This window comes from Pestalotiopsis fici (genome assembly GCF_000516985.1).
Source record: "Pestalotiopsis fici W106-1 unplaced genomic scaffold PFICI_Scf_9, whole genome shotgun sequence".
Classification (NCBI taxonomy): Eukaryota; Fungi; Ascomycota; class Sordariomycetes; order Amphisphaeriales; family Sporocadaceae; genus Pestalotiopsis; species Pestalotiopsis fici.
Window position 1 is genome coordinate 2,563,263 of NW_006917099.1, and position 24,678 is coordinate 2,587,940.

The 24,678-nt window shown below is 44.5% G+C and overlaps 6 protein-coding genes across 6 annotated transcripts; 1 reads left to right on the forward strand and 5 right to left on the reverse strand.

The window, feature by feature from the left end:
- Window positions 1–43: 43 nt before the first annotated feature.
- Window positions 44–1,042, reverse strand: PFICI_12207 (uncharacterized protein; the record flags this gene model as incomplete). The annotated part of the gene is made up of 1 exon (XM_007840788.1): window positions 44–1,042. The coding sequence occupies one exon, from the start codon at window positions 1,040–1,042 to the stop codon at window positions 44–46; it is 999 nt and encodes a 332-aa protein (XP_007838979.1).
- Window positions 1,043–1,824: 782 nt separating this feature from the next.
- PFICI_12208 (uncharacterized protein) lies at window positions 1,825–5,127 on the reverse strand (the record flags this gene model as incomplete). Its single annotated transcript, XM_007840789.1, has 1 exon — window positions 1,825–5,127. One exon carries the CDS (start codon window positions 5,125–5,127, stop codon window positions 1,825–1,827), a length of 3,303 nt encoding a protein of 1,100 aa, XP_007838980.1.
- Window positions 5,128–6,258: 1,131 nt separating this feature from the next.
- Window positions 6,259–7,574, reverse strand: PFICI_12209 (uncharacterized protein; the record flags this gene model as incomplete). Its single annotated transcript, XM_007840790.1, has 2 exons — window positions 6,259–7,097; window positions 7,145–7,574. 2 exons carry the CDS (start codon window positions 7,572–7,574, stop codon window positions 6,259–6,261), a joined length of 1,269 nt encoding a protein of 422 aa, XP_007838981.1.
- Window positions 7,575–8,531: 957 nt separating this feature from the next.
- On the reverse strand, window positions 8,532–9,872 carry PFICI_12210 (uncharacterized protein; the record flags this gene model as incomplete). Its single annotated transcript, XM_007840791.1, has 1 exon — window positions 8,532–9,872. One exon carries the CDS (start codon window positions 9,870–9,872, stop codon window positions 8,532–8,534), a length of 1,341 nt encoding a protein of 446 aa, XP_007838982.1.
- A 1,498-nt stretch (window positions 9,873–11,370) lies between these two features.
- PFICI_12211 (uncharacterized protein) lies at window positions 11,371–12,558 on the reverse strand (the record flags this gene model as incomplete). The annotated part of the gene is made up of 3 exons (XM_007840792.1): window positions 11,371–11,619; window positions 11,737–12,507; window positions 12,556–12,558. The coding sequence occupies 3 exons, from the start codon at window positions 12,556–12,558 to the stop codon at window positions 11,371–11,373; spliced, it is 1,023 nt and encodes a 340-aa protein (XP_007838983.1).
- Window positions 12,559–13,930: 1,372 nt separating this feature from the next.
- Window positions 13,931–14,353, forward strand: PFICI_12212 (uncharacterized protein; the record flags this gene model as incomplete). Its single annotated transcript, XM_007840793.1, has 1 exon — window positions 13,931–14,353. The coding sequence occupies one exon, from the start codon at window positions 13,931–13,933 to the stop codon at window positions 14,351–14,353; it is 423 nt and encodes a 140-aa protein (XP_007838984.1).
- Window positions 14,354–24,678: the final 10,325 nt, after the last annotated feature.

Sequence of the window (24,678 nt, forward strand, 5' to 3'; positions counted from 1 at the left end):
ATGTTTTATTCATTAATCATAACTCGCTGAATTCGATGATAGTTTATTCGGGCTTGAGGACAGCGCGGAAATGCACATCACCCTTGTCCAATCTGTCCATGGCATCCTTGATACCCGCCTCCGTCATGGGGAAGAGCTCAACAACAGGCTCAATCTTGTGAAGGGCGGCAAACTCGAGCATGTCGCGATGAATCTTTCGGGGAGCAACGACGGATCCTTGAATGGTGATGCCGTTGGCCAGCAACGGCATGTAGGGAACGCTAAAGTTGCCCTGGGCGACAGAAAGGGGGTGAATGGTTGCGCCGGGGGCCAGAATGGGCATGAGCAGGTCCCAGTCAGGCTGGGCGGAAGTGGTAACGAGGAGGCGGTCCAATCGGTGCGACACCTTGATCTCCTTTTGATCCTTGGTGGCAATGAACTCGTGGGCGCCGAGCTTCATGGCCTCGTCCTTCTTGCGGTCGGAACCCGAAAGTACGACAACGCGGCATCCCATCTTGGCGGCGAACTGAATGGCCAAGTGGCCCAGTCCTCCAACACCCATGATACCGACTGTCTCAATAGGTTGAGCATTGTAGGCTCTCAGCGCATTCCAAACAGTGGCACCACCACACTGCATCGGGGCAGCGGCCTCGTCGCTAAGGCCATCGGGGATCTTGAAGAGGTATGCCTCACGCCAGACGGCGTGGGAAGCAAATGATCCCTGGTCCAAGTCGGCACCGGCGTACATGGCGCGCTTGGGGCAGTACGTCTCCCAACCAGTCAGGCATTGGTTGCAGTGGCCGCAAGAGTCGTGTTCGTATCCCCAGCCGACGCGGTCGCCCTTCTGGAGGAATTTGACGTCGGGACCAAGCTCCTCAACAACACCGACACCTTCGTGTCCGAGGGCCATGTCTGTTGTTCGGTAGTGCAGGTCAGTTCCGCACAGACCGGAGGCGGTCACTCTGAGGAACACCTGATCGCCAGTGAGCTGGTCAGGCTTGGTGGTGGTCGCCTGCTTGGGGGCGCCATCCTTGGATCCCTTGTAAACTGTGAAAGAAGGCATTATGATATTAGGTACTTGGTATAAGCGCAAAGATTTACTGATGATGTATTGAAAATTGACCAAGTCGGAGGATAGAGCCAGGCATTATATACCTCGCCATTGCCCCAAGCAACACCACAGTCTTGCCAGCTTCCGGAGTCTCCTTACTCATGACGTTTTGATGGATTAAAAATCTGATTCAACATCCATGACCGATCCACAAGAGAATGCTATGGACGAGTGGATCATGGCGGTGCGGCTATCGTTCCGCATCTGAGCCCGCCGTTAATGCGACAGCCAGCTGCAGCCCAGAACCATGCAAGCCATGAGAAGACGAGAAAATCTGCTGGCGTCATAAAAGTGGTAGCGTAGGTATCTGTGGATCGCGATGGCTCTTGATTCTGCCGTGTTAATGCCAGCCAATTACCAGGGCATGCCATGACGAACTGGTTCCGTTCGAGATGATGGTGGATCTGTCAGGGTGCCAAGGTGCAAATTTGCTCCACCGGCGATAGGCGTTAGCAGTAGCGTTTCGACGAGATTCGAACAAGCTTCTGGATACCACCAACGATGCTCCACTCTCTAACGGTTATCTGTCCGGGAAACGGTCAACAAGGCCCATAGCTTTGTTGACAATCACCGAAAATCCAAAAGCCGATCAAATTTTCTTCTACATGGGCTTTGCATGATGAAGCCAGCTTGCCAGCTAGATGTGGCGAAGAGATCAGTAAGCTTATAATTGCTACTAATCACAAAAATAGTAACAGCAATCGTGATTTATCATTGACTTGCTCTGCTGAGGACTATACATGCACTTCGGTGAGCTGCATTTTATCCATGTCGGTGCCGAGGGCTTTCATCCGTATAGCCACTCGTCTTTGCGCTTCATCTTCATCGTCGTCTTCTATGAGATCACTCAAATCCTCCACGTCTCTAGCAAAGACGCATTCTCCTCCAAGTCGTATCTCTGATGCTTCGAGGGTTTCAGCAATATCCTTGACGAGAATATCCATTGGAGAAATGTAGGCAATTTGTTTCTTGTGGCTGAACGCGAGCACATGGCCGCACAAATGACCTCTGCGTCGATCAACCACCCAAGCGCCAGAGTCTCCGGGAATTCCAAGTGATACTCCAGGAATGGATCGAGTATTGACAGCCGAATTGCTCAGAGGGCCGAGTACAGGAACCGAGTCGGAAGCGGCCTTGCTGCTGACTTGATACGTGTGGCTCATGGAAGTACGGCCGTACAACTTGATGGATGCAATGGCAGGGAGAATCTTGCCCGTCTGAAGACCACTCGTACGCGCGCTGCATTGGACTTCCAATCCTGGCAGCTCTTCCAACGGTGCTACAATGGTTGGTTGAAAATGAACGGCTGGCGAAGTATCCTGTTGCTTCAGGCGGGGTACCTGATTAATAATGGGGAATCGGTCCTGCTGGAATTCAAAGAGAGCCCAGTCAATCTCATGGACATATCCATTCGACTCGTAACGGCGTCGGATGCCCGAACTCGCATGAACCTCACCAAGCCGATACGTGTCAAGATGATCCTCGTCCTCTGTCTCTTCCGAGGGGTAGAAACCCTTTTCCACATCGTCAAACGCAGGCTGTGTGATGATGTAGCCCTCGCCACAGCCGGGCTCGACTCCAGGAATATCGCCGTCCTCTTCAAACTCTTCATCCTCATCCTCGTCATCACTAGTCAAGTCAGTGGCAGAGAAGTCGGACTCGGCGTCGGAGAACTCGCATGCGTAGTCTTCACTGCCACTGGTGTCGTCTGAATCTTCAAAGGAATAGTCGTGGGCTGCGCTCCTCATGGGCGGATTGTTTGCTTGCATTTCATCTTGATCGTCAAGCATATGATGGACAGTCATGCCGTACGTTTTGTCATTGACGGTGATGAGCCCACCAAAGCTGACAGGTGGTAGGTGTCGGTCACCTATCCAAGCACCAATGCTTGCTCCATTTTGAGGTCTGACCTGGAAACCCGGATTGGCGGGCTCATCTTGGTCATTTTCACCAGTCTGCCCGATATCCTTTCGAGATCGAACAACAGATCCTCTGCAAACCTTGAGCGCGAAACCCGTTGGGCCATCAAACAAAGCTCCAAGCTTTTTCGTTATGATACTGCGGACTTTGGCGACAGAGGTGCAAACAACAAGTACGGTTGGCATAGTCTTTTGAGGGGACTCGCCGATTGATTCCAAGGTGATTTCAATCGACTCGGGGTGCTTGCGGCAGAAATGCCTCAATGCCATGTTGACCTGTGGCATGACAATGGTATTCCATTGCTCGACTGCGTCTGGAGGTAGGGGAATTTGTGGGTAAAGCCGTAGCTTTGGCGATGGGTTGACTTTCGAGTCTGTAAATCTTAGTACCGACCACTCGGCTAGAAGAGGAGTATGCGACTTACCAGTGCTTGGTGCCGAAGCAGAAACGACAGTGGGTCTCGGCACATCACGCCTTTCTTCATGAACAATTGGTGTAGTGGCTGCGGATCTTGGTTGTCGAATGTCCGTCGAAGGGCCAGCTAAAGACGACATGGAGATGGCAAGAGATGGTTGTCGTTCGCGCCCACCTGGATCCCCAACATCGCCGATCCGGTCATCTAGATCACTAACGCCATCAAGGATACTGCAAGCTTCGAGGTAGCGGCTGGCACGTATTTGGACTTGGCTCAAGATTTCGTCGCCAGATATCTGCCGTGAAAGCTCTTGCTCCACCGCATTCCAACACACTTGAACTGCTCTCATGTACAGCGTACCACATTGGACACCCAACTGGTCGAGAACCGACTCTGGTATGCTTGGTGAAGAAGTCAAGTTCTCCAGATTTGTCCACAAGCCGATCGAAACTAGAATCATTGCGAGAGAGTAGAGGTCCAGCGTCTTGGAGTCGCGGATGCTCACGAGCGGAGAGTCAGTAGTTGTCCTCGGATCAAGAGGATGCCGGTGAAGAGTGGCAGAGGTGGAAGAAATTTGAGGGCCTTCATCCGCGAAAAGATCAAACGATGAGATCAGAGGCTTCCGGACATCGGCTTCGTCGCCATTGGTAGAAAACAATATAGTCGTGTCCAAGAGATTTCCGTGGGTGACGCCACGAGCATGCATGTCAAAAACAGTATTCGCCAGGTTGTGAGCTAGTCGGAATCTTGCCTCCAATCGTGGAGCAGGTCTCGCGAGCAGATCTTCCAGAGTGCAAAGGTTGTCGACGAGATTGGATGCAAGGTTTTCGGACGGCATGGACTTGAAATTTGCAGGAAATTGGTATACAAGGCCCAGCCTCGAGTTCTCCATGTCTTCATAATAACCAAGGAGGAGCGGTAGGCCGATCCAAGCCCCTGGCGATCGATGAGACTCGCTTTGGAGACCATTGCTCAATTTTTCAAAACGAGACATTGATGGCATGATGCCCGTCGTGGAATAAATGGGATCAAATGCTGCGTATTCGAGGAGCAGAGGCGACCATTGCCGCCCGTTGTTTAAATCAGCATAGGCTTGTTTGGACATGACGGCAATCCTAGAAGTCATGGTCGTGAGTGTGCGCGGGTCAATTTGCTGTGGTGTCTGCATCCTGGTTGAGCTAAATGGCCTCAGCTCTTCTGTTGATTTGGCTGACCGTGCCGCACGAGCTGATGTTGCCGCAGATGATCTCGTGCGGGAAAGATCATGGAGTGTGTCGATGGAAGCTGTCAGGTCCTTGATGAGATCCTCAAATCGTCCCTTGTCCCAGACCACGATTGGAATCTTCTTGTCGCCCTCGGTTTCCTTTTCGTTCAATCGCCTCTTTGAACTCAACCACAGGGGCTCGGCCTCTGCTAGTATGTCCTTGATGGTAGACATGATGCTGCCGACGAGATCACTAAGGCCGGCCTTGGACAGAGACTCATCGATTTCCTTTTCATTTGACGGATCCGACCACTCGAGACCCCAGCTCACCAGTCGATCTTTTTGAATTTTCATTTTCCGATGCATCGCCTTGATCTCGGGGTCTTCCGACACGGACTCCTTGACAAAGTCTGAAGACTTTTTGGTATCATTATAAAGTCGGCTAAGCCTCCTCTGAAATGGCAGCTGGAAGCCGCCGAGGGGGAGAAAGGACTCCATGGCGACTTTTGAGTTTGGTATATCAACGCGACTTGAGATTTTCCAGATGTGTCGAGTGTTTGTAGATACCTATATGCTCCAGTGATGATGTTGTGGAGTAGACATTGGAGGCTTGATTGATGATATTACGAGACAGAATGCAGACAACAGACGTGGAATTCAATCAGTAGCCGAGTAGAAGGGAATATGGTCGCCTTCTGTCAAAAGGTTGCCTATTCCGGAACAATCATGTCGGTCATATGGACTGTAATTTGCGTATAACCCAAACAAAACTGCTGCCTGAATGAGCTGACCATTGAGCTGTCGCTCGCTATTCTGATGCCTGGAGAGGCATGCGAGAAGACCGAGATGCACGGACCAGATGGGCGGGGCGGCATGGCTCCCATCGGAGTTCGGCCGACGGAGATACTTTCTGCCTTGGTCATCATCAAATGTGCCTCCAGCTGGGTGTACCGCAAACAAGATGATGAACCAGGCTAAACTTTTGAAAATACAGAGTACCTTGATACTTTTCGGTACTGGGATCCCCTACCGGATTGCACCAATCTCGTGCCATTTCTGCTCTGATGGGAGCTTGCTTTCCGTTTTCCTCTAGTGTGTGCTAGTATTTTGTTATTTCTGCGACCGCCGCATGCTGAACCTAGGCGCAGCAGACAACTCATAGAAAGCGTGAAATGGCCACAACGACAATTCATTCGCATCACAGTCACGCGTCCAGGGGCTTGATAGAAGCCGCAGTGAACTTCAAGAGCACCCGTCGCTGAATCATACGCCCATATTTGAGCATCGCAAATAGATTCAAGCCAGCTATGGAGGCTGTCGGCCAGCTACCTAACCTAGTAGGTACCGTAGTAGCGTTCCATCAATGCGCGCCTTTCTAGGTCCTCCAGCGCAAAATGCGCTAAAAGTACCGGGTTCCCCCAGAGCCCTGAATGCCCGCATTTAGGTAAATGGCAAAGTTAAATGAGTGTAGCTCAAGTAGTAGCCGTTCGTTTTCAAGAGACCCCAATTTTGTCAGATCAGTAGGTAGGTAAATATCAGCCCAGAGTCTACAAATATCTGCACACATACATTCAGATGACACTGATCGATTGTATTTCATGTACAGAAGTAACTTCTCCTACAACCCATCTATCGACTATTCTCCTCCCACGGCTCGCCAGTGCAGTTGAAACCTACTGGATCGATAACACTGTCGCACAAGTAATTGACTGGTGCAGTTCCATTCACTGTATCAATGATGTCGATTCCTGTAATCTCGACACCTGTACAATTTGCTGCAGCACTGCATTGCAAGTCGGCAACGACATCACTTGTACAGTCACCTGTCCAATCTCGAAGCTTGAGGTTGCGGATCTGGAATTCTGAAGTGTCGCAATCTCCACTTGCATCATTATAATGCGTGCACTGAGTCAAGGCAAAGATGCCGGTGGCATTGTTCAGGGTGAAATTGGAAAAGTCCATGTTGGCTGCGTATCCGAGACCGCCGCCGCCGCCATTGGGAGGATATCCACTGGGTACACCAGTCCACGTCTTGATGTAGGCGCCGTACCGCATGTTGTTGATTTCAATATTGCGAGCCGTGACATTCTCAATATACTCAAAAGTGTCTCTGTACTGGCCAATGGACCCGATCGCAACTCCCAGGCCCGTGTAAAAGCGGCAGTCTTCAATTAGAATATTGGTGCTGTTGGCCTTCATGGAGATGCTGTCGTCGCCATTGTCAACGGTCCATCCGCGAAAGGTTATGTTGTCTGCATAAACAGTGTCGGCTCCGTCCGTGTTGAGGGAAGAAAATCCGAACCCAACTGCTTGTTTCGTGTCGGTGCTGTTGACATAGATGGACTCGAGAAGAATGTTGGTGCTATGGATGATTGTCATTGTCCACATTTGAGACTGGACGAAGCGCAGACCGCTGAAGTAGCTATCATGCGTTCCAGTAATTGTGATTTGATGAGGTCGACCGGGATCTATATAGTCAGCTTGATGAACTGCATCGATGGAAATTCTCACATACAATTATTTGTGCCATTGACAAAGTCATACCAAACTTGACCATTGCCGTCTAGTGTTCCAACATCATGGCCAACCCAGTTGATATTGTCTCCTCCAAAGAGCCAAGCACTCGACTGGTTTTGGTATCCAACCGGCAGCGAGTTGTTCAGCCAGTAGTCAATGTTTTGGTCCCAAAGAAGAGTACCAGGGAGATCAATGTCGACATTGCTGAGACCAGTCGTGTTCATGACACTCTTGATATGATATGTCTCATTTTTGAAGATGACTTTGCCGCGCTTGGATACATCGTTATGGCCACAGCGCTTGAACGCATCAATGATAGCCGGCGCCGAGTCTGTCCCATTTGCGCTTGGTTCAACCACGCAAATGCCTGGCTGAGTGCATACAGCAGCAACGGCAGGGAGCAAGACTGCAGCAAGTTGTCGCAACATGGTGAATGACGAGGAATGAGAATTTCTTTGGCCTGGAATCCCATCTTTTCTGCTGCACCAAGTCTGTCTTATATACTCTGGTTGCAGCCCCAGAAGGGCTCATGCTTGACCTGCACCCCACGGGAATAAGCCCAGTGATATCATTCACGACAGTGGATCGTGGAGTAGTGCGCCTGGGGAACGCTAACCATGTCGATCACTCCACTGGAGCTTGTTGAGGATAAGCATTAACGCTGAAAAGTCGCTCAGGTACCGACTTGTTTATTCATTTTTCCCAAAATCAATGCCGCTCAAGATATTTGAACGAACCGTAGCGTATCTATTTTCGAGGATCCAAATATTCACCACATGATCTGTGCGATATAGAGTCTGCCTTGAGCAACTGTTGCCAATTGCAGCGTCAGAAAGCAACTTTGCATGAGGATTGTATAAAGAATTGATTCGTCTCGTGGGATCCAATGGACAATGGCGATCTCAAGCACAAGCAGTAAGTAATTGCGAACTTTTCCCGAAAACAGCCGATGATGCCTCCGCTTTCCAATGCTAAATAGTCAAAAGTCTAGGATCTAGTCAGAATAACTTGGATAGACTGCATCTTGAGTCGCGTCTCGAGGCATTCGCGGGGGTTAGGTGGAGATGTGGCCCACAACTATTGTCGCTATTCAATTATACCGACATGCAGTTTGGCTTTGCGAATGTCGGGCAGACTCGGTCCCAGAAACGTAATATAAGCAAGTGATTGTTATTTTCAACAAAGATGGCAAATGTGACATGTGTCTTACTCAAGGTGCCTCACACACCTGCGCCATGGATCGTCCTACCCGTCTATCAACTCCAACCGTTCCAGTATTCCGGTGGCCATGGGCGATGCGCGATGTGGCAGATATTCTCTCTGAACCTTGACTCTGAATGTCCAATGGTGTCAATGTGTCAAAATCCAGTGATGGAAAGCCCGACTTAAACCAGAGGACTTGCGCTGGCAACCTTTAATTGCGGGAGTGCACCAAATTCTGCCGTCTCTTTATACATCTCGTGTAGACTTTCCAGAGTGTCAACAAACCCTGTGAATCCCATAATCCTAGTTTTGTTGATGGACAAATTGGCTCTCCTGGCATAATCAAACTCGGAAATCAGAGTCTTCATGGCTGGGTCCTCAAACACATTGACCTTGACCTGGCCATCCGAATTTGCCATGATCTCCTCCCAAGCAGCCTTGTTTTCCGGCTGTTGAAACCAGTCGGCCAATCGAAAGGTTGTTTTGAGAAGACTGGGTGGTCCATATCCCAAAGGCGCCTTTTCCCCTCCTGCAAATCTTTGGACAGTAAAGCTCGAGTCTTCCAGATCAGGGGTTTGTACACCCCTGTCCACTCCGTACCAGAGCGCAAGCTGTGCAAAGAAGCGGTCCCAAGTAAAAAGACTTCCATCTTGCGCGTTGAAAGCATGGTTCTTGCAGTGTTCCTCTAGCACTGCCCATTCCGTCAAGTATGCCGTCAGCCGGGCAGTTGAGTGGGAATACTCAAACTGCCAGGACTCAAAGTCTCCACCAAATTGGAGAGGTTGCTTTTTCTGAGCTTGAACAGCAGCATAAATGGCAAACGGATAGAATGCATTCAAAGGCGCGCGCTGTGCTACACCAATAATACCAACAGGTCGGATAAAATTCCAACCCGTTTCTGGATGCTTCTTGCAATACTCAATGAGCAGGTCCTCTTGGTGATAGTAGAAGTTTGGCTGTAGGTGCCGTGGCTGCGGGTCGGATTCAACAAGAGGTGAGCGCGTGCGTCCAATATGTAGTCCATAATTCTTTCCTCCCGTCTGCAAAGCAATTCGCTTGGGTTTGAGAGCAGCCAACTCGAGTCCTTGAAGAAAGTTGCTGAATATGGGCACATTGAGTTCAACAAGTGCTTGCGCCATCTCGACGCTCATGCCCGAGGCCTTGGGATCCGTGGGTTGAAGATAAGAGTAAAAGAATACATAATCCGCCTGTACCTTGGCTTCTCGTAGTACATTCGCAATGTCTTGACCAGACGAGGACAGATCAATAGAGACCTGCTTGATATGCGAGTGTAGTTCAGTCGGGATAAGTGACATTTGCTCCTCTGACAGCGAGCTTCGCGACAAAGTGTAAATGCGGGTCCATCGCTCCGGTGCATCAAGAAGTGCACGCAAGGTTGCGAATCCAGATATGCCGTTTGCACCACAAATGATGGCACTCAGACCTTGGATGGACGGATCGAAATCGGGAAGATTGTGGTAGATGCCACATTGGCGGAGTGGGTAACTTGCTGAGCTCTTCATTGTCGATTGGTTAGTCTGTGAGACGTGAAAGTTTCTACAAACAAGTTTCGACCACTTGTCAGAAACGGGACTCACTACATATAGACTTTTAGTGAAACTACAAGATCATGTCCACGGAATATACATTTGCAAAGAGAGGGATAATTCTCATGTCGCATTGCTAGGTAGCATTTGAAAGTGGGTAACTCTAAACGTCGTCCATGCGCTATCAACGTCATTCATTATTAATTTAAAGCGCGAAATCTCGCGACCCGAATTATACGGCTCCATAGTCTCGCTGTTTCATCTCGGATTTAAGCGGTCGGCAGTTGATGTTTGCATATTTGCGGAAAACTTTTTCGATATCAACAATATGTTTCCCAGCAATCAACGAAAAAGATGCCGTGCGAGACATTTGGACTGCAGTTCAGCTATTTTACAGAGAATACTAAACAGTTACCGGGCAAGCATATTTTGTGTCATTTATCGAAAAGTAGTCATTGATTTCAGAGTTCTGGAGCTCAGGAGCTGTTTGTTCTCATTCAGGTGTTGTCAGCTTTATAATCTGCGCAGTGTCAGCTTAAAAAAAAAAAAAAAAACATTGCGACTCAAAGCATTCAGTGGACTGCAATACAAGTTGATTCCATAGAACTTGAGTCATGAACTGAGTCTTTTTCACTCTGTGCAAATAGCATTTGTCATTGGGAAACTTGGCGGTGACGAATGCCATGGTATTCAGCGATAGTGCAAACGGTGGACACTGGGATGAACCCCCACTATATAACCAACAGGGAGCCTCACGGCTGCTCCCGCATTGCAACATGTGGGGGCCATCCAAGTCCAGTAAGGTCGGCTAGACAGCAAACTATACATTAAGGTAATCATTTCAAAATACTTCTATTGACACAGCCTCCAGCCACGGTCCTTGCGCTGCCCAACAGCAAGAGTATTGTCGCGATTCAGCAAGCCTGGCATGATTCCTGAAGCCGGCGGCCAATGCATGCATATGTGCTTGGCAGAATTTCCAGATACCTAGCGGAGAAGAAATGCATGTGTGGATTTGACTGCGCACACTTTGTGAACAGCATCCTGGTATTGTACCATACCAATTGGTGCGCCATCACCCAGCGTAGCGCAAAGACAGGCCGATGTCCACCCACACAGATGATAATATGCACACGCCAACCCAATTGGTGCAGGGTCGTCTTTCAACGGATGCATGGTATTTTGAAAACCACTATTTATCAAGCCAATGAGGTCTAGAGCAGGAGTACAAACTGCGGGCATGAATCTATCCGCCATTAGTGCCCTCGTGGCCATGTCATTGCAATCCGCCCGAGTCATCCCTCATGTCGCATCTCTCATGTCAATTCATTACATGGCATCCTCGATCCTCTCATCCTGGGCCTTGCTATCCCGTTCATTTCCCATTGCTCATGTCAGTTCAAAACAAAGCATCCCCAACCTCCCCCTTCTTGACCTTGCCCTCCCTTTTCAATCTCTCATGGCTCATATCGATTCACGGCATAACATCCTCAGGCTCTTCGCCAATGCCCTCTCCCTCCTCCTCCTTGACCACACCCTCCCATCCCTTGTCATCATCAAAGTCCTCGTCTTCCAGGACAATCCGAGGCATCGAAGGGGAGGTCATGTAATCGCGGGCCATGATGCCGAGTCGCGCGCGAATCTCCATCAAGAGTCGACCGAGAAGGTTTTGACCCCATGTATCATTCTTGTACTTGCCAGCGTTCCAGGAGTATCCAATTCCCTATATTGCATCGTACGGAGCAGCCTCGACAATAATGGTGTCGCCTGTAGCAAGAAGACAGGCCATGAAGTGAAAGTTTCTGCGATCGCAAAACTTGAGTATATTTGTCTTGCGGACAATGTCGAGACGATGCTTGCGCCAAACCTTCCAGTCGAAATTGGCGACTTCGCGACCGAGAAGTCGTGCAGCATTGGCGTCCTTGGCGTTGCGAATCTCCTCAGCTGTCTCGTCATCACCAAATAGCTTGGCCTTCTCATAGTGCATGCGATGCTCAGCCGTCTCCCACTCGACGAATGTGACATTGTTGCGCTTATCGACAAAATATTCCCTAAAAGGGATCTTTGCGTACTGGCTGAGATAGCCGTGGCTGCCGAGATGGTTGTAAAAGACGAGGCAGGTCTTCAGTTCGTCTTCGCTGAGGTCGGCACTCCATACGGGATACTTGCCAATGTCACGCTGGCCACAGCCCTCGTCTTTAGGTCGGCCAGATTGAGTCTCTGCTTTATGATAGACCTTGGCCTTCTTGTTCCGATGCTCTTGTGCAATACCCTGAGCCTGTCCCTTTACCTCGTCGGTTGCGGGACGCTTGGAGGCTTGACCTTTCGAAGGTTCCTCACCAGCGTCGTCGACAGTGTTGGACTTCTTCTCCTGAGTCTTCTTGGGGGTTGCGTTGGCCTGCTCTGTCTCTGGTTCATTAGGAGAAGCATCTTTGGCGACATTGGCTTCAGGATTCACGAGCTGATCTTGGGCCTCGTGGGCTTCATCATCACCATCATCATCATCATCAGAGATGATGATTGGGTCATCAGAGATGACTATTGGGCTGTGAATGCAGCTTCCTGGTTGGCTATGGCCCAAGAGGCCAATGCCGAGGTGTCGCTCGTTAGGCTGTATAGTTTAGCTGACGGATCTGTTCTTTTGGTTGAGGTAACTCACCATGCTGATTGACTTGCTGATTCAGGCCTTCATGTGCACCACCACTTCACACTAATTGGTTTCACAGGGAAGCACGTATTGTGAGGCAAACTATCGCTTGACCAAGTACGCTTAGTAAAGATCCCGCACCAATTGGTTTCACACGGAAGGACGTATTATGAGGCAAATTATCGCTTGCCCAAGTTCGTTTAGTAAGGATGCCGCACCAATTGGTTTGGGCAAAAGGCTCGACTTGAAGGGTTTGCCACAACTTCATGAAACAAACGATATGCAGAAAGAGGGAAAAAAAATATTCAATGGTTCCTGGAAAGTCACGCTTTATTTATACTTGAAAGAAAAAAAGAAGAACTTGCATTTTTTTCCTAAAATGGAAGCCCTTGACTTTGGGAGAACTTGCATTTTTTCCCCAAAATGGAAGCACCTGACTTTGGGAGCTTTGGGAGACATCAAGCTGCATATTTTTCTCAATTCAGTCTAGCGCGTCAATTATACTAATGCTATGGGTCTTTTACGAATATTGTAGTTTTAATCCTATTTCCCTGTTCCTTCTCGCTCCTCGTAACTTGTCAACGGGCATTATACGCGTGAAGCCACAAAGGGCTTTATATTACTGCCCAGAGGTCATTGGCAGCACCTGCTGCACTAGCCGGGATCCGCTAAGCGTCGAGGACGTACCCCGCCCAAAGGCACTTGAGCTCAAGTTACACCATCTCCAACTAAGAATCTCATACGAGTCCGCAACCTCTTCAGCCTGTTTAATCAAACGCAGCAAGTGTGCAATTGCAACTCTCCGACCCGAGAAACTTTGGCGAGGCTAATTATCTTGCCATATTGCGGTGGGTGCCATCGCAAGATTCAATTCTATGAAATTCAGAAATATCCAGACCTCATGACCTAGGCTTATACTCACGTGGTGCCGATTTCAAGCCCTGGGTGGCAGGAGTCAGGAAATCCACTATCGTGCCTTGTGCAGATGTCTCACCACTACATATAATATTAAGAACTTTTGCTCTTTTCATACTCCCGAGATCAGTGCCTAGCATAATGCGAAGGAATGTCGTCCCATCAATGGCCAAATACAATCGCATTTCACCTAGAAGACAACTCTTGCAACAATGCTGTTCATGACTTCCTGGGCCTTCCAAACACAGAAATCTATACATGTGCATGCAATGCAATTTGATAGGCGGAGTAAGTAGTTGCGGACAAACAGTATTTCGCTTCAGTTATTACACAAAAGCTGTCCCTGCAATCTCTCTCTGCCACGATGGTGATCAAGGCACACTGCTTCACAGGGCCGCCTCCAGCTGAAGAATTCCCAACACAACGGATTGCTGTCTGTCATATTGACATGAACTCTACCTAGGCATCTAACATGAAGGCCCTTGCAGATGACGCCATGAACAACCCCAATGAAAAATTCATCATGAAGTGGGCCAAGAACCGGTCCAAGATATCCAAGGCCAACAAGCAAAAGACCAAGGTGGTCATCAAGACAGTCTCGTGGATGGTCCTGAGGTTCTTGTCTTTTGAACGATTCAACGAGTTCAAGCTGATGAGGCTCACGGCTCCAAGAACTTTTTTTTCAAACACTTGCCGCATGGTCCGAATAATACCAAAAAAGGCATTCTATGGAATGTCGGCGACCCCAACCCTCAACTCGATTCAGGACATTGTCGGAATCGTCTCGATTTGCCGGTTTGTGGCATTAATGCCATTCAAATTGGACGATGCGATGATCCCTACCCAGGAGGGGGCGTTGCGGGCATGGGCTCCATTGGACAATCCCGAGGTCTAGGATGGTGTTGACGATGAGACCCAGGAGATGATCAAGGACTGGTCCGCGTCCAACGACTTCCGCCTATGGATGTTGGACATGAGGTTGGTGAACCTCATTAAGCCCGAACCAATAGATGTTGGCAGCTTCGTTTTCGAGGAGCTGAGCAGGATGCTCATTTCTCGTCGCACCATGGAGACTCCTCTCACTCTCCCTGATGGCAGGGTATGCTTCCCTGGTGCCAAGATCCCTCCTACGCAAACGATCACTCTGGAGGTAGGGCATACCGGCTCTGATCGGGGGGAAAGGGTCTCCATGCTGGTCGACTTTTCCCTGTCCAAACTGTGGAAGGTCACTGGTGAAGATAAAGAGGCCTTCCTGCCGGACCAGTCCGATGGCCCAAAGCCGCGGCCACCGCAGATCAAGCTCGACTATTCCATCGAGCGAATTCTCATGCTCATCTCCGCTGACACCAAGAATGCAGACCTCTTGGCAGTAGAGTACGAACTTGCCGCGTCCAAAACCGAGGATATGCAAGCTGCATTTGCCAACAAGCATGTCTCGCTGGCTACGCGATGGCCGACATTGGAGTCATTCACACGCCAATAGCGCAAGGAGCAAAAGGAGAAGAACATTGCGTTGGGTGTAAACCATATCACTCACCTCATTAAATATATTTTAAAACAAGAAATCTCGCATAAATTCGTAATATAGGTCACATTCTTATATCATCTTATACTTTAGGGGAAGACAATGAATAAAGATATAAACAAGATAAAAAAGAAATTGAAAGAGCAATGAAAGGGAGAAAAAGAGATTTAAAAAAAAGAAAGAGGAAAAGCAAAGAAGAGAGAAAAAAAATAAGAGAAAAAAAAAAGAAGAAAGAAAAAAAAAAGATAAGAAAGCGAAAAAAAGAGAAAGAGAAAAGTTTTAAAAAGAAAAGAAGGAGAAAAAAAGAATTTAGGAAACTTAAAAAAAAGAATTATTCCTCGATAAAAGGACTTTGGTAATCTGAATTCACTAATTGCTCGCCTTTTGTGTGAGCTTAAGCCGGGCGAGTACTTGGCAGAAATCCTCGGCTGCCTTGGTTACTTCCTTGACACCATTATCAAGGAGTGGTCGGAGGCAAAACGGGAGGACCGTATAGACTTCTCGGAGATTACTTGGGATAGCCTCAAGGAGTTCCTGAACAAGCAGGAGGTCACCGAAGATGAGGAAAAATACCTCGCAGCAACCGGCGACTCTGACATGCTGGTCAAAGTGCAGGAGAGAGAATCTGCCTTGAAGCGCGAAAAGCGCAAGGACAAAAAGGTCAAGACTGAAGACCGCAAGGGCAAAAGGCCCGTTTACAAGAGCGAGGAGACCGTCAATTCTGACGAGGACTACTCGTCAGATGACGAGGACAAGCTCGACCTGGGAAGCACGGAGCCCGAAGTTGTTGCCCCAGTCATCATGGCAGCTCTGAAGCATGTTCCTCGCCGCGGAGCGACTTCCAGCCAGCGAGCCCAGCACTTTGACAGGGCCATGGTGACGGTATCCAAGCGAGTCACCAGGCAACAGACCCAATCCAACAACGGTGAGCCGTCGACTCCCCACACGGCCATGGACTTGGATACCGACGACCTGTCGATATGGAAGGGCAGACAAATACATCACTGTCAATGAATGTGCCGGCAATCCGGGACAATCCTGTTGATTCTGTTCATCTAATGTGGAGATACCACGAATAAGAGGTTTCATGAAGCACCTTTGAGAATCGTGCTGCTGAGACTCACATGGGCTAATTTCAGAGTATGAAACGTCGCTTGAAGTATTCACGACCCCATTGAGCCGGATGAGCCGGAGAGACCAAACCCCATAAACTCTACCAACAATGTCGATAATGCCATTGACCTGGAGATTCCTTATGAAAACGATCAGGGATATATAGACGAAGCAACATTTGCGACCATGTTATCCGAAGTCGAGCATGGCGACCTTGACAGTCTGTTGAATCTGGAGGAGGGCCAGGCCATTACAGCCCTGGACATGAATATGCCGCTGATCGACAATACCGAGCTGAGTGCAGCCGGCATTGCAGCTTTCATCAGCCAAGAGGACCTGGCATCACTGGGTGTGCCAAATGGTCATCCGAATATGGACCCCTTCGTGTCAATGAATATGGCAAACGAGCAACCGCAGGGTGCACAAACCCAGAGTCCAGTCGAGGATACCAATCAAAATATGCAACCAGAATTGTTAAAAGGTATGTTCAATGTTCCTTAGATTAACCAGCAATTCTGCCCTACAAGGTCGGGGGGAAGGCTCCCACTATATACAGCCACAGTGTGGGTCGCACCCAGCCACCTTATTTCAACAAGAATTGTTACCTCCAGCACCGCCACAGCAGAGTCCAGAGGAGACAGACTACGGCCGCGAAGCGATCATCAAGGCAGTTGATCCTGTCAACCCACTGTGGAGAATCAGCGAATATGAACTGGCACGAAGTTCGTATAAGGAACGGGCCGAGACAATTGCCAGATCATACGCCACGGGTTGGCAGAATCCAGTAAAGATCCGCCCAGAATCGCGTTCTCTCGGACCTCGGTCCATATACAATCTTGTTCTAGACGCGTCTGGATCCGAAGAAAGCATATACCAGAAAGTGCTTAATGCAAAGGCAGATAATGCGGATGCAGATGACCTGGGATTTGAAATCCTGTTTTCGAGCCCAAAGGAATTAAAGAGTCTTTTGGCACAGGAGGATAACAGAGTGAAGCTCAGCAAAAATAACAATGTTTCGGCGGGAAAATACCAAGACATTTGGTATAATACCTATAAGGAGTACTTTGAAAACAATAGCAAGGCTCGCGATACTCTGATGGGGACGGATAAGCAGCCCTTGATTTATTGTGTACTAAACGATAAACTTTTGGGAGTTGGGTACGAGGTGCGCAGCAATGGTTCAAACCCAGACAAAATGGACAAATGGGGTCGCAATATCATTGGCAAAATCCTCATGTGTATCAGGGAGGACCTGGGACAGGCACGATAAATATGTATGGAGGCATGATTCATAAGAGTTTATGGTTTAACGAGATGGCAATGGTTTCAAAGATACCTATGGGAAATCGAACATAAGGCATAAGTAGTCAGTATAGTTATATTCAAATGTCGCACAACCTGGCGTGCAGCAACCCGCGGGCACCGGGCGACCTCAGGTTTATACATCAATTAAGATCGGGACAGTGACGATAATCAAGTTCCTTTGGCCGCTTGCCAGGGCCGCTGAAGACCGACTGTTGCATCATCGCCGCCTGCTATATGCCAGGCAAGTAACTCCATATTTTCCAGCCAAATCATTTGCGAGCATTCCATGCTGTTCCAGACTCGACATGAGTGCATTACGGAATGCACTCGAGAAATCAGACAGAAGTATGGCGCTGCTTGCAATAAACTCTCTCCTGATACTTTGCTCGAAATTCTCGGTCGCTTCACTGACCCCTCCCAAGATTGCGATGTCTTCATCCTGAATGGAGCTGCTACATTTACGGGACTGAACATACACCCCTGCTACCATCGCGGCATAGTTGTTCAGTCTCCTAACAACCAGCAAACGCTAGAGCAAGTCCTTGGACGTTTGGAGCGGAAGGGATAGCTGTATCCAGTTCTCTGGAAAATCATTGTCTGCAAAGACTCATACGACCAGCCCCTGGAGCTCCGACGCCTGAAGAAGTATCTCCCACAGGCACGCGTTGATCACATGATTCCCGACTACATCACAAATGTTGATCTACGCAATCTGGCCGCCTGCGAAATCCTCAAGGTCAAGTGGGCACAGCCTTTCAATCGTTGGCCGTGGCTGAGCTATACATCAGCAAACATTGCTGAGTGGTCAACTAAGCGATACCAGGATTTCGCCGAAATCGTCTCGCTTATTGCACGGCTCCTTTGCGAGTTGAAGCCTGACTAATACGACGAAAAGTTCCTTAACCATCTGGGATATTTCCTGGCCGTCATTCCCCGGCGCCCCCTACCTAGGGGGCCGGTGGAGGCGGTGTAGGGATGCGGCCAATTAAAGGCGGGGGCGGCGCCGCACCTTACGGGCTTCCCTACGATTTTTAACGCCGTCGGCGTTTACGGGCGCGGTCCCTTATTTATTAATATAAAAGGCTGGCAGGCGACGATTATAACCAAATCCCGTCGTCGTCCCATCCGGCCTATCCCATCCCATCCAGCCTATCCATCCTCTACGGCTATCGCTATTTTTTTTTTTTTTTTTTTTTTTCGATTTTTATTCTAATCCCTCGGTAATCCAGCTAATTATAATACGCGCATTTATACGACCCCCCGGCCCTAATATTATATATATAGCCGGCTATATTTTATTAATATGCGTTATTATAATCCGGCTAATTAGCCTAATTGTATTTTATATATTTTTATTTATATTTTATAGCTATTTAATTAAAACCCGCGGAATACCTAGCCGTATACCTACGTTATCTTTTATCCGGGGGTCGTCTGCCTTTTTTAAAAACGCTAGCCCCCTACCCTTTTATCTAGGTCCGTTTATTATAATTTATTTATTTAATAGACGATTATATATAATAAAAACGGTATAATTATTATTATTATTTTTATTATAATTATAATTAATTCCCGTAACTACGATAATAACTATCGTTTATCCTTATATTACGTATATATAATCCCGGCTACGTCTTATTTTTATTATATAATTTAGCCTTATTATAGCTGTTACCGGTCGTTATTTTCGATTATAATTAATATTTTACGCGCTTTATAATATATTGCTTTTCTTTTTCCTAAACCTATTACTTATTTTTGCTTAAATAAAAGCCCCTAAATTATCCCTTTTACCGGTTTAATCGCGTCTTAAATTAAAAAATCGTAAATTATTATTATTATTATTATTATTATCGCTAGCCGAGCCTAATAGGCTTTTTTTTATCGGCCTTTACTACCCCTTATTTTAGGCTATTTCTAGGCTAATTATAATATTATCCTACGCCTAATCCTATATATTACGCCCGCGATTATACGATGCTTTATTACCGGTATTAAGTATAAAAAAAAAAAAAAAATCGATACCTACGCCCGTTTAATCCTATGTCGATTTTACGCGCCGTCCTTTATATAAATTTAGCCCGGGCTATATAATATTATCGCATTTATTACCGTATATAATAACGATTTCGTTATAATAGTTATCTCCAGCTTATTTATTGCCGTTATTATCGTTATTATCGTTTTTTTTTTATATAGGCCGCCGCCGTAATGCTTATAGGCTATATTCGATTCGTTTAGCTAATATTCCTAATTGCCAGGATTGCGTAATCTTTTTAATTATAGCTAGCGATTTCCCCAGACGCATATACGGCTATAGCTAACCCTCGTAATATATAAAGCATTTAATTAGGCAATTCCTTTCCTTTTCCCAGCGGTATATTATATAATCGTTAATAAAACGAATATAAACCACCTTTAGCCCCTTACCCCTATCTTATCCGTACATTAATACCGGTTATACGGTTTTCGCTTTTATAGCCTTATATTAACCTTTATAAAAAATATAGGCTTGCCTAATTATTATTTATTATAATTTATATTTTTTTTATTGCTCCCCCGTATAATCGACTAATTAAGCAAGGCCACCTAAACTTTAATTCTTTTTTCCTATCTTATTTATTTTATTTATCTCTTATTTTCCCATTTATTTGCTTTTTTTTTTATATATTATTCTTTTAGCAACCTTTTTTTTAAACCGATTAAAACCCCCCTTTTTTTTTTATAAACCGTCGTTTTCGGACCTAATTAATAACTTACGATCCATTATTTATAATATCTCTAATATCCTATTTTCGACCCTTAGCCAGCCCGCTTTTATATCGATTATAGCGCCTATCGAAAAGCAGATTTACTATCTAAACTTTAGGCATAATAATTAATAGCTTTAATTATAATATTTTTATAACGTACGTTTATTAGGTCGGCTATAAAATTATATTTTATTTTTCTAATATTCGGGCCGATTACGACGCAAAAGATTTTTAGCCAAAGCCCAACAATAATACCGGCGCAAAGCGCCGCTTAGGATTTTACGGCGTTTATTTATAAATAAATAAAAATCGCTAATAAATATACTATTATTTAAAGTTCCCGAATAAATAAAAAGGTATAAAATCCGCGTTTTTTTAATTATATTAAATTAGCCTTAGCTAAACCTATCCTCCTAATCTGGAGGAACCCTATATCGGGCTCGTCCGTTTTATATAAGCACTTTTAGCTCCATTAAAAAGACCGGGGGTAGAATTCGTTCCGGTCGGGGACGTAAAATTCGTTCGATGCTAATCCCGCTAAAACTTTACGAAAACGGACCCGATCGGAAAGCAAAAACTTAATATTTAGGCCTTCCGATTAGCGCGGTTTTAACGGTCTATTTTTTATCGCGATCCGACGGGCGCCGCAGCCGCTACGGCCGTTTTATCGCCGGCGAGGCCGTTTCCGCGCCCGCGGGTAATTAGCCGGGGTCCGCTAGCTAGCAATAGCTATAAAAGGCGGGGCTATAGCCTAAAAAATTCTACGCGTTTCCATTAAATTCGTTCGATTATTAAACGGATTTAATTTAATTTAATTATTTTTATCCTAATAAAAAGCTATATTTATTTCGTCGGATTAAATTATTATTATTATTATTACGACGTCCTTCCCGGCCGCGGGCTAAAATAAGGTCGAATAGACGAAAAAGGAAAAAATAGGCCGATAAAATAGGTTTATTGGCATTATATAGGTTCGCTCCCCTCCGCTTTTTTTTTTTGTTATACGCTGTTTTTATTTATTTATCCTTTATTTATATCCCTATTTGTTATTTTTATTTCCTCCTTTTTTTTCGTTCTCCTGTTATTTTCCTTATTTTAACTTCGACGAAAAAAAAAGATATTAAAAAAAAAAGAAAAAAAAACGGGGTTTATATAATTATTTTTTATATACCTATTTATATATATATTATTTTATTTTAGTCTTTTTATTGTTAAAAAATAGCATTATTTATTTATCCCTTTATCCATTTACCCGACTTCCGTATCGTAATTTACAGCTAATGCCGCTATGCTTATATAAGCAACGAAATCGAACGGCATTTATTTAAAAACTAATATAAAAGCGTTTTAATTAATAGACATAAACCTATTAAAAATGCCGTATAAGCGCTATACGGCATTATTTATATATAAAGCCAGCTCGACGATTTCGCCTTTTTAAAACCGACGTACGGGCCGATTTTAAATTTCGGCCCGTTTTATATAAATAATATAGCCTACAATAACTATATATATATCGTACGCTATATTAAAAAAATGCAAAAGCACTATAAATAAAAATACGGATAGGTAAATAACCGGAAATAAAAAAAACAAAAAAAATATGCAAAAATAGCAGCCGTTCCGTAAAAAAAAAGCGTTTAATGCTAAAAGTTTTTTTTAAGATAAAAAGCTAGCCGATATTTCGAAATCCTTAGAAATGCTATTTTAATAACAGAAATACGAATAAAAAGGCGAAACGGCGAATACGACGGATAATTATCTAAACGACCCTAAGATACCGAAATACCAAATTTTATATACGGCGATTTAAATTTAGACTTAGCCGACGTATTATAATAATAGTAGTAATAGCAAAAAAAAGAAAAAAAGGCGGAGGTAAAAAAAAAGCCGCCGAAAACGCTATATAAAATATTAGCTACTAAAGCATCCCCGCCCTAATCGTCGCCTAATACCTAATTATATACCTTTAGCCGAAAAAGCGCATTGCTAAATAAATCGGCTAGCTAGGCGATTTATAACGTAAACGAAAAGCTGGAGCCGAATCCGTAAATATAAAAAATAAGCTAGGCGCGGCACCTAATAAATTTTAAAAACAAAAAGGGCTTAAAGCGCTTATATAATACGCTATAATTACCGCGGCTAAAAAAAACGGTATTTTAAATATTTTAGGATAGCTATATAAAAATAATAAATAAAGCGTAAAAGCAGGTATATAGCCTCAAAGCCGGCGCTATTATTTTTTTCGAAATAGCGCGTAATATAAAAATTAAAAAATATACCTTATTTTAGCCGATTATAGTTAAAAAAGCGTAAATGCGCTACCGGGTATTTATAAATAAGCTATTTTTATATTTATAAAAAACGTAAAGCCTATAGGACGAAAAAAAGCCGCGGTATAAGCTAACGCTATAATAAAATAAAATTTTAGGCGATTTAAAAGCATTACTTTAGCCGGGCTAAAATAAGGAAAATATAACGGCGGCTTTTTTATTTTAAAAAAATAGCAAAAAGCAGGACCGCTTAAACGACTTAATAATACGGCTATTATTAGCGCTATTTAATTATTATTATTATTTATTATTATATAAAAGCGTAATTATTAGCGGGCTAGCCGTTATAGGTATTTAAGATAATAATAGCTAAATAAATATATTTAATTATATAATACGGTATTCGGCCGTTATTAAAATTATACATATTATAATTATAGCGCGGTTTATAATAAAAATAAAACGGGAAATCGAAAGCAAAATCGCAAACGGCTATTAGCGCAAAAAAGCTAAATTCGCTATTAAAAGCCTATTCGAGCGGGTGCGGTAACGTATAAATAGGTTTATAATTAGGGCATCCGCCCGGTTAAAATTAGGCGTTATAAATTAAATTCTATCGAGCCGTATATACGGTATAGCTATTTTATTTAATACGCTATTTAAAGGCTATATTTAATAAAATAGGCCGCGGGTTTTATATAAGCATATATAATTTAAAATAAACGATTTTCGGAAAATAATAAAAAAGCTAATCGATAAAACTAAAAACCTATTAAATACCGCGCTATATTTCGATAAAAACCCGACGACCTAAACGCCCGTCGGTTTCCTAAATATCCTATAAAACGAGCTTAAAAACGACTAATTAAATATAAAACTAAAATATTAGTTCGCGCTTAACAAAAGGAACTTATAGCCTATCGGCCGCTTTTAGCTAGCATAAAAAATTTTTTAATAGCTAGAATTATAGCGACGATAAAATAAAACTTTTTAAGCGTCGGGCTAGCCGGCTATCCGGCCTAAAGCTAATATTATTTTTAATAAATTCGTAAACGCTATCCGCGGCCGATTATTCGTTTTAATATATATAAATAAAAAAAGCCTGGGCCGTAACGCAAAAATCCTAAATTTATAAATTTAGAATACTAAATAAAAAGGTACGCGTAATATTTTTATTTATTATAAAATAATATATATTATAATTAAATATTATAAAAAATACCTAGCGACGGATAAGCTTAATATAATTTACCGTTTTTTGCCGCGGGAAATCGGCGAGCTATTTATATAGTATTTTTAGCTAATTTTTTTATTTTAGCAAGCGATTAATAGCGTAACGCAATAAGTAAATTATGCTAATCCGTTTTTATTTAGCTAAAATGCGGTATACGGCTAAATATTTAAAAAGCAAAGGATAAAAATGGAAAAAAAATGCGATTTAGGCCCGGAGCCGCTATTTAGCAGCTAAACGACGCGTAACAAAAAAAACGGCGACGAGCTTAAACTAAAAAAAAAAAAGCTAGCTTCCGGGATAGCTAATATATTGCTTAATTTATAGATAAAATACGGAAGCTAATAACGCAATTTATAAATTAATATATAAAAATTAAGGTAAATATTAGCTTATAGCGGTATATTTAAATTACAATTTTTCGCAAATTTTTAATTAGCGATTTTTAATTCGTAGCATTTAAAAATAAAGCGTCGAAAAGCGTAATAAGCGAAACGGATATTTTATTTATTAATTATTTATTTTTTACGCGAAATATCGTTTATACGCGCGAAATAATAACCCTGTTTAGCATATTTACCCGTAAAAATAAATTCGAAACCGATAATAAAATATAGCACCGTTTTTTAAAGCTTAGCTCGAAAAAAAAGATTATAATTAAAAAACGGCGTTTAAAGCTATTCGAATAAAACGGCGATAAAGCCAGGCTTAAACGGTAAAAAAGGCTAGCTAAAATCGATATCCTAAGGCGGCTAAAATAAATACTAAACGACCCGGAAGCGTAATTCCGGCCTAAATAGGAAAAGGTGCTCTAAGCTATCTATAAAGGCTATTTGCCGGTATTATAAATTATAAGGACGGCTTCCGGTAAAAGCCTATCGTTTATATTCCTAATATATTATATAAAAAATAGAGTTATTATCGTAATTATATTATTTATAGCGCTGCGCAAAAATATAATTAAACGGTGCAAAGCGCTACAAATTAAAATTTTAATATAATTATTAGCGTATATATAAA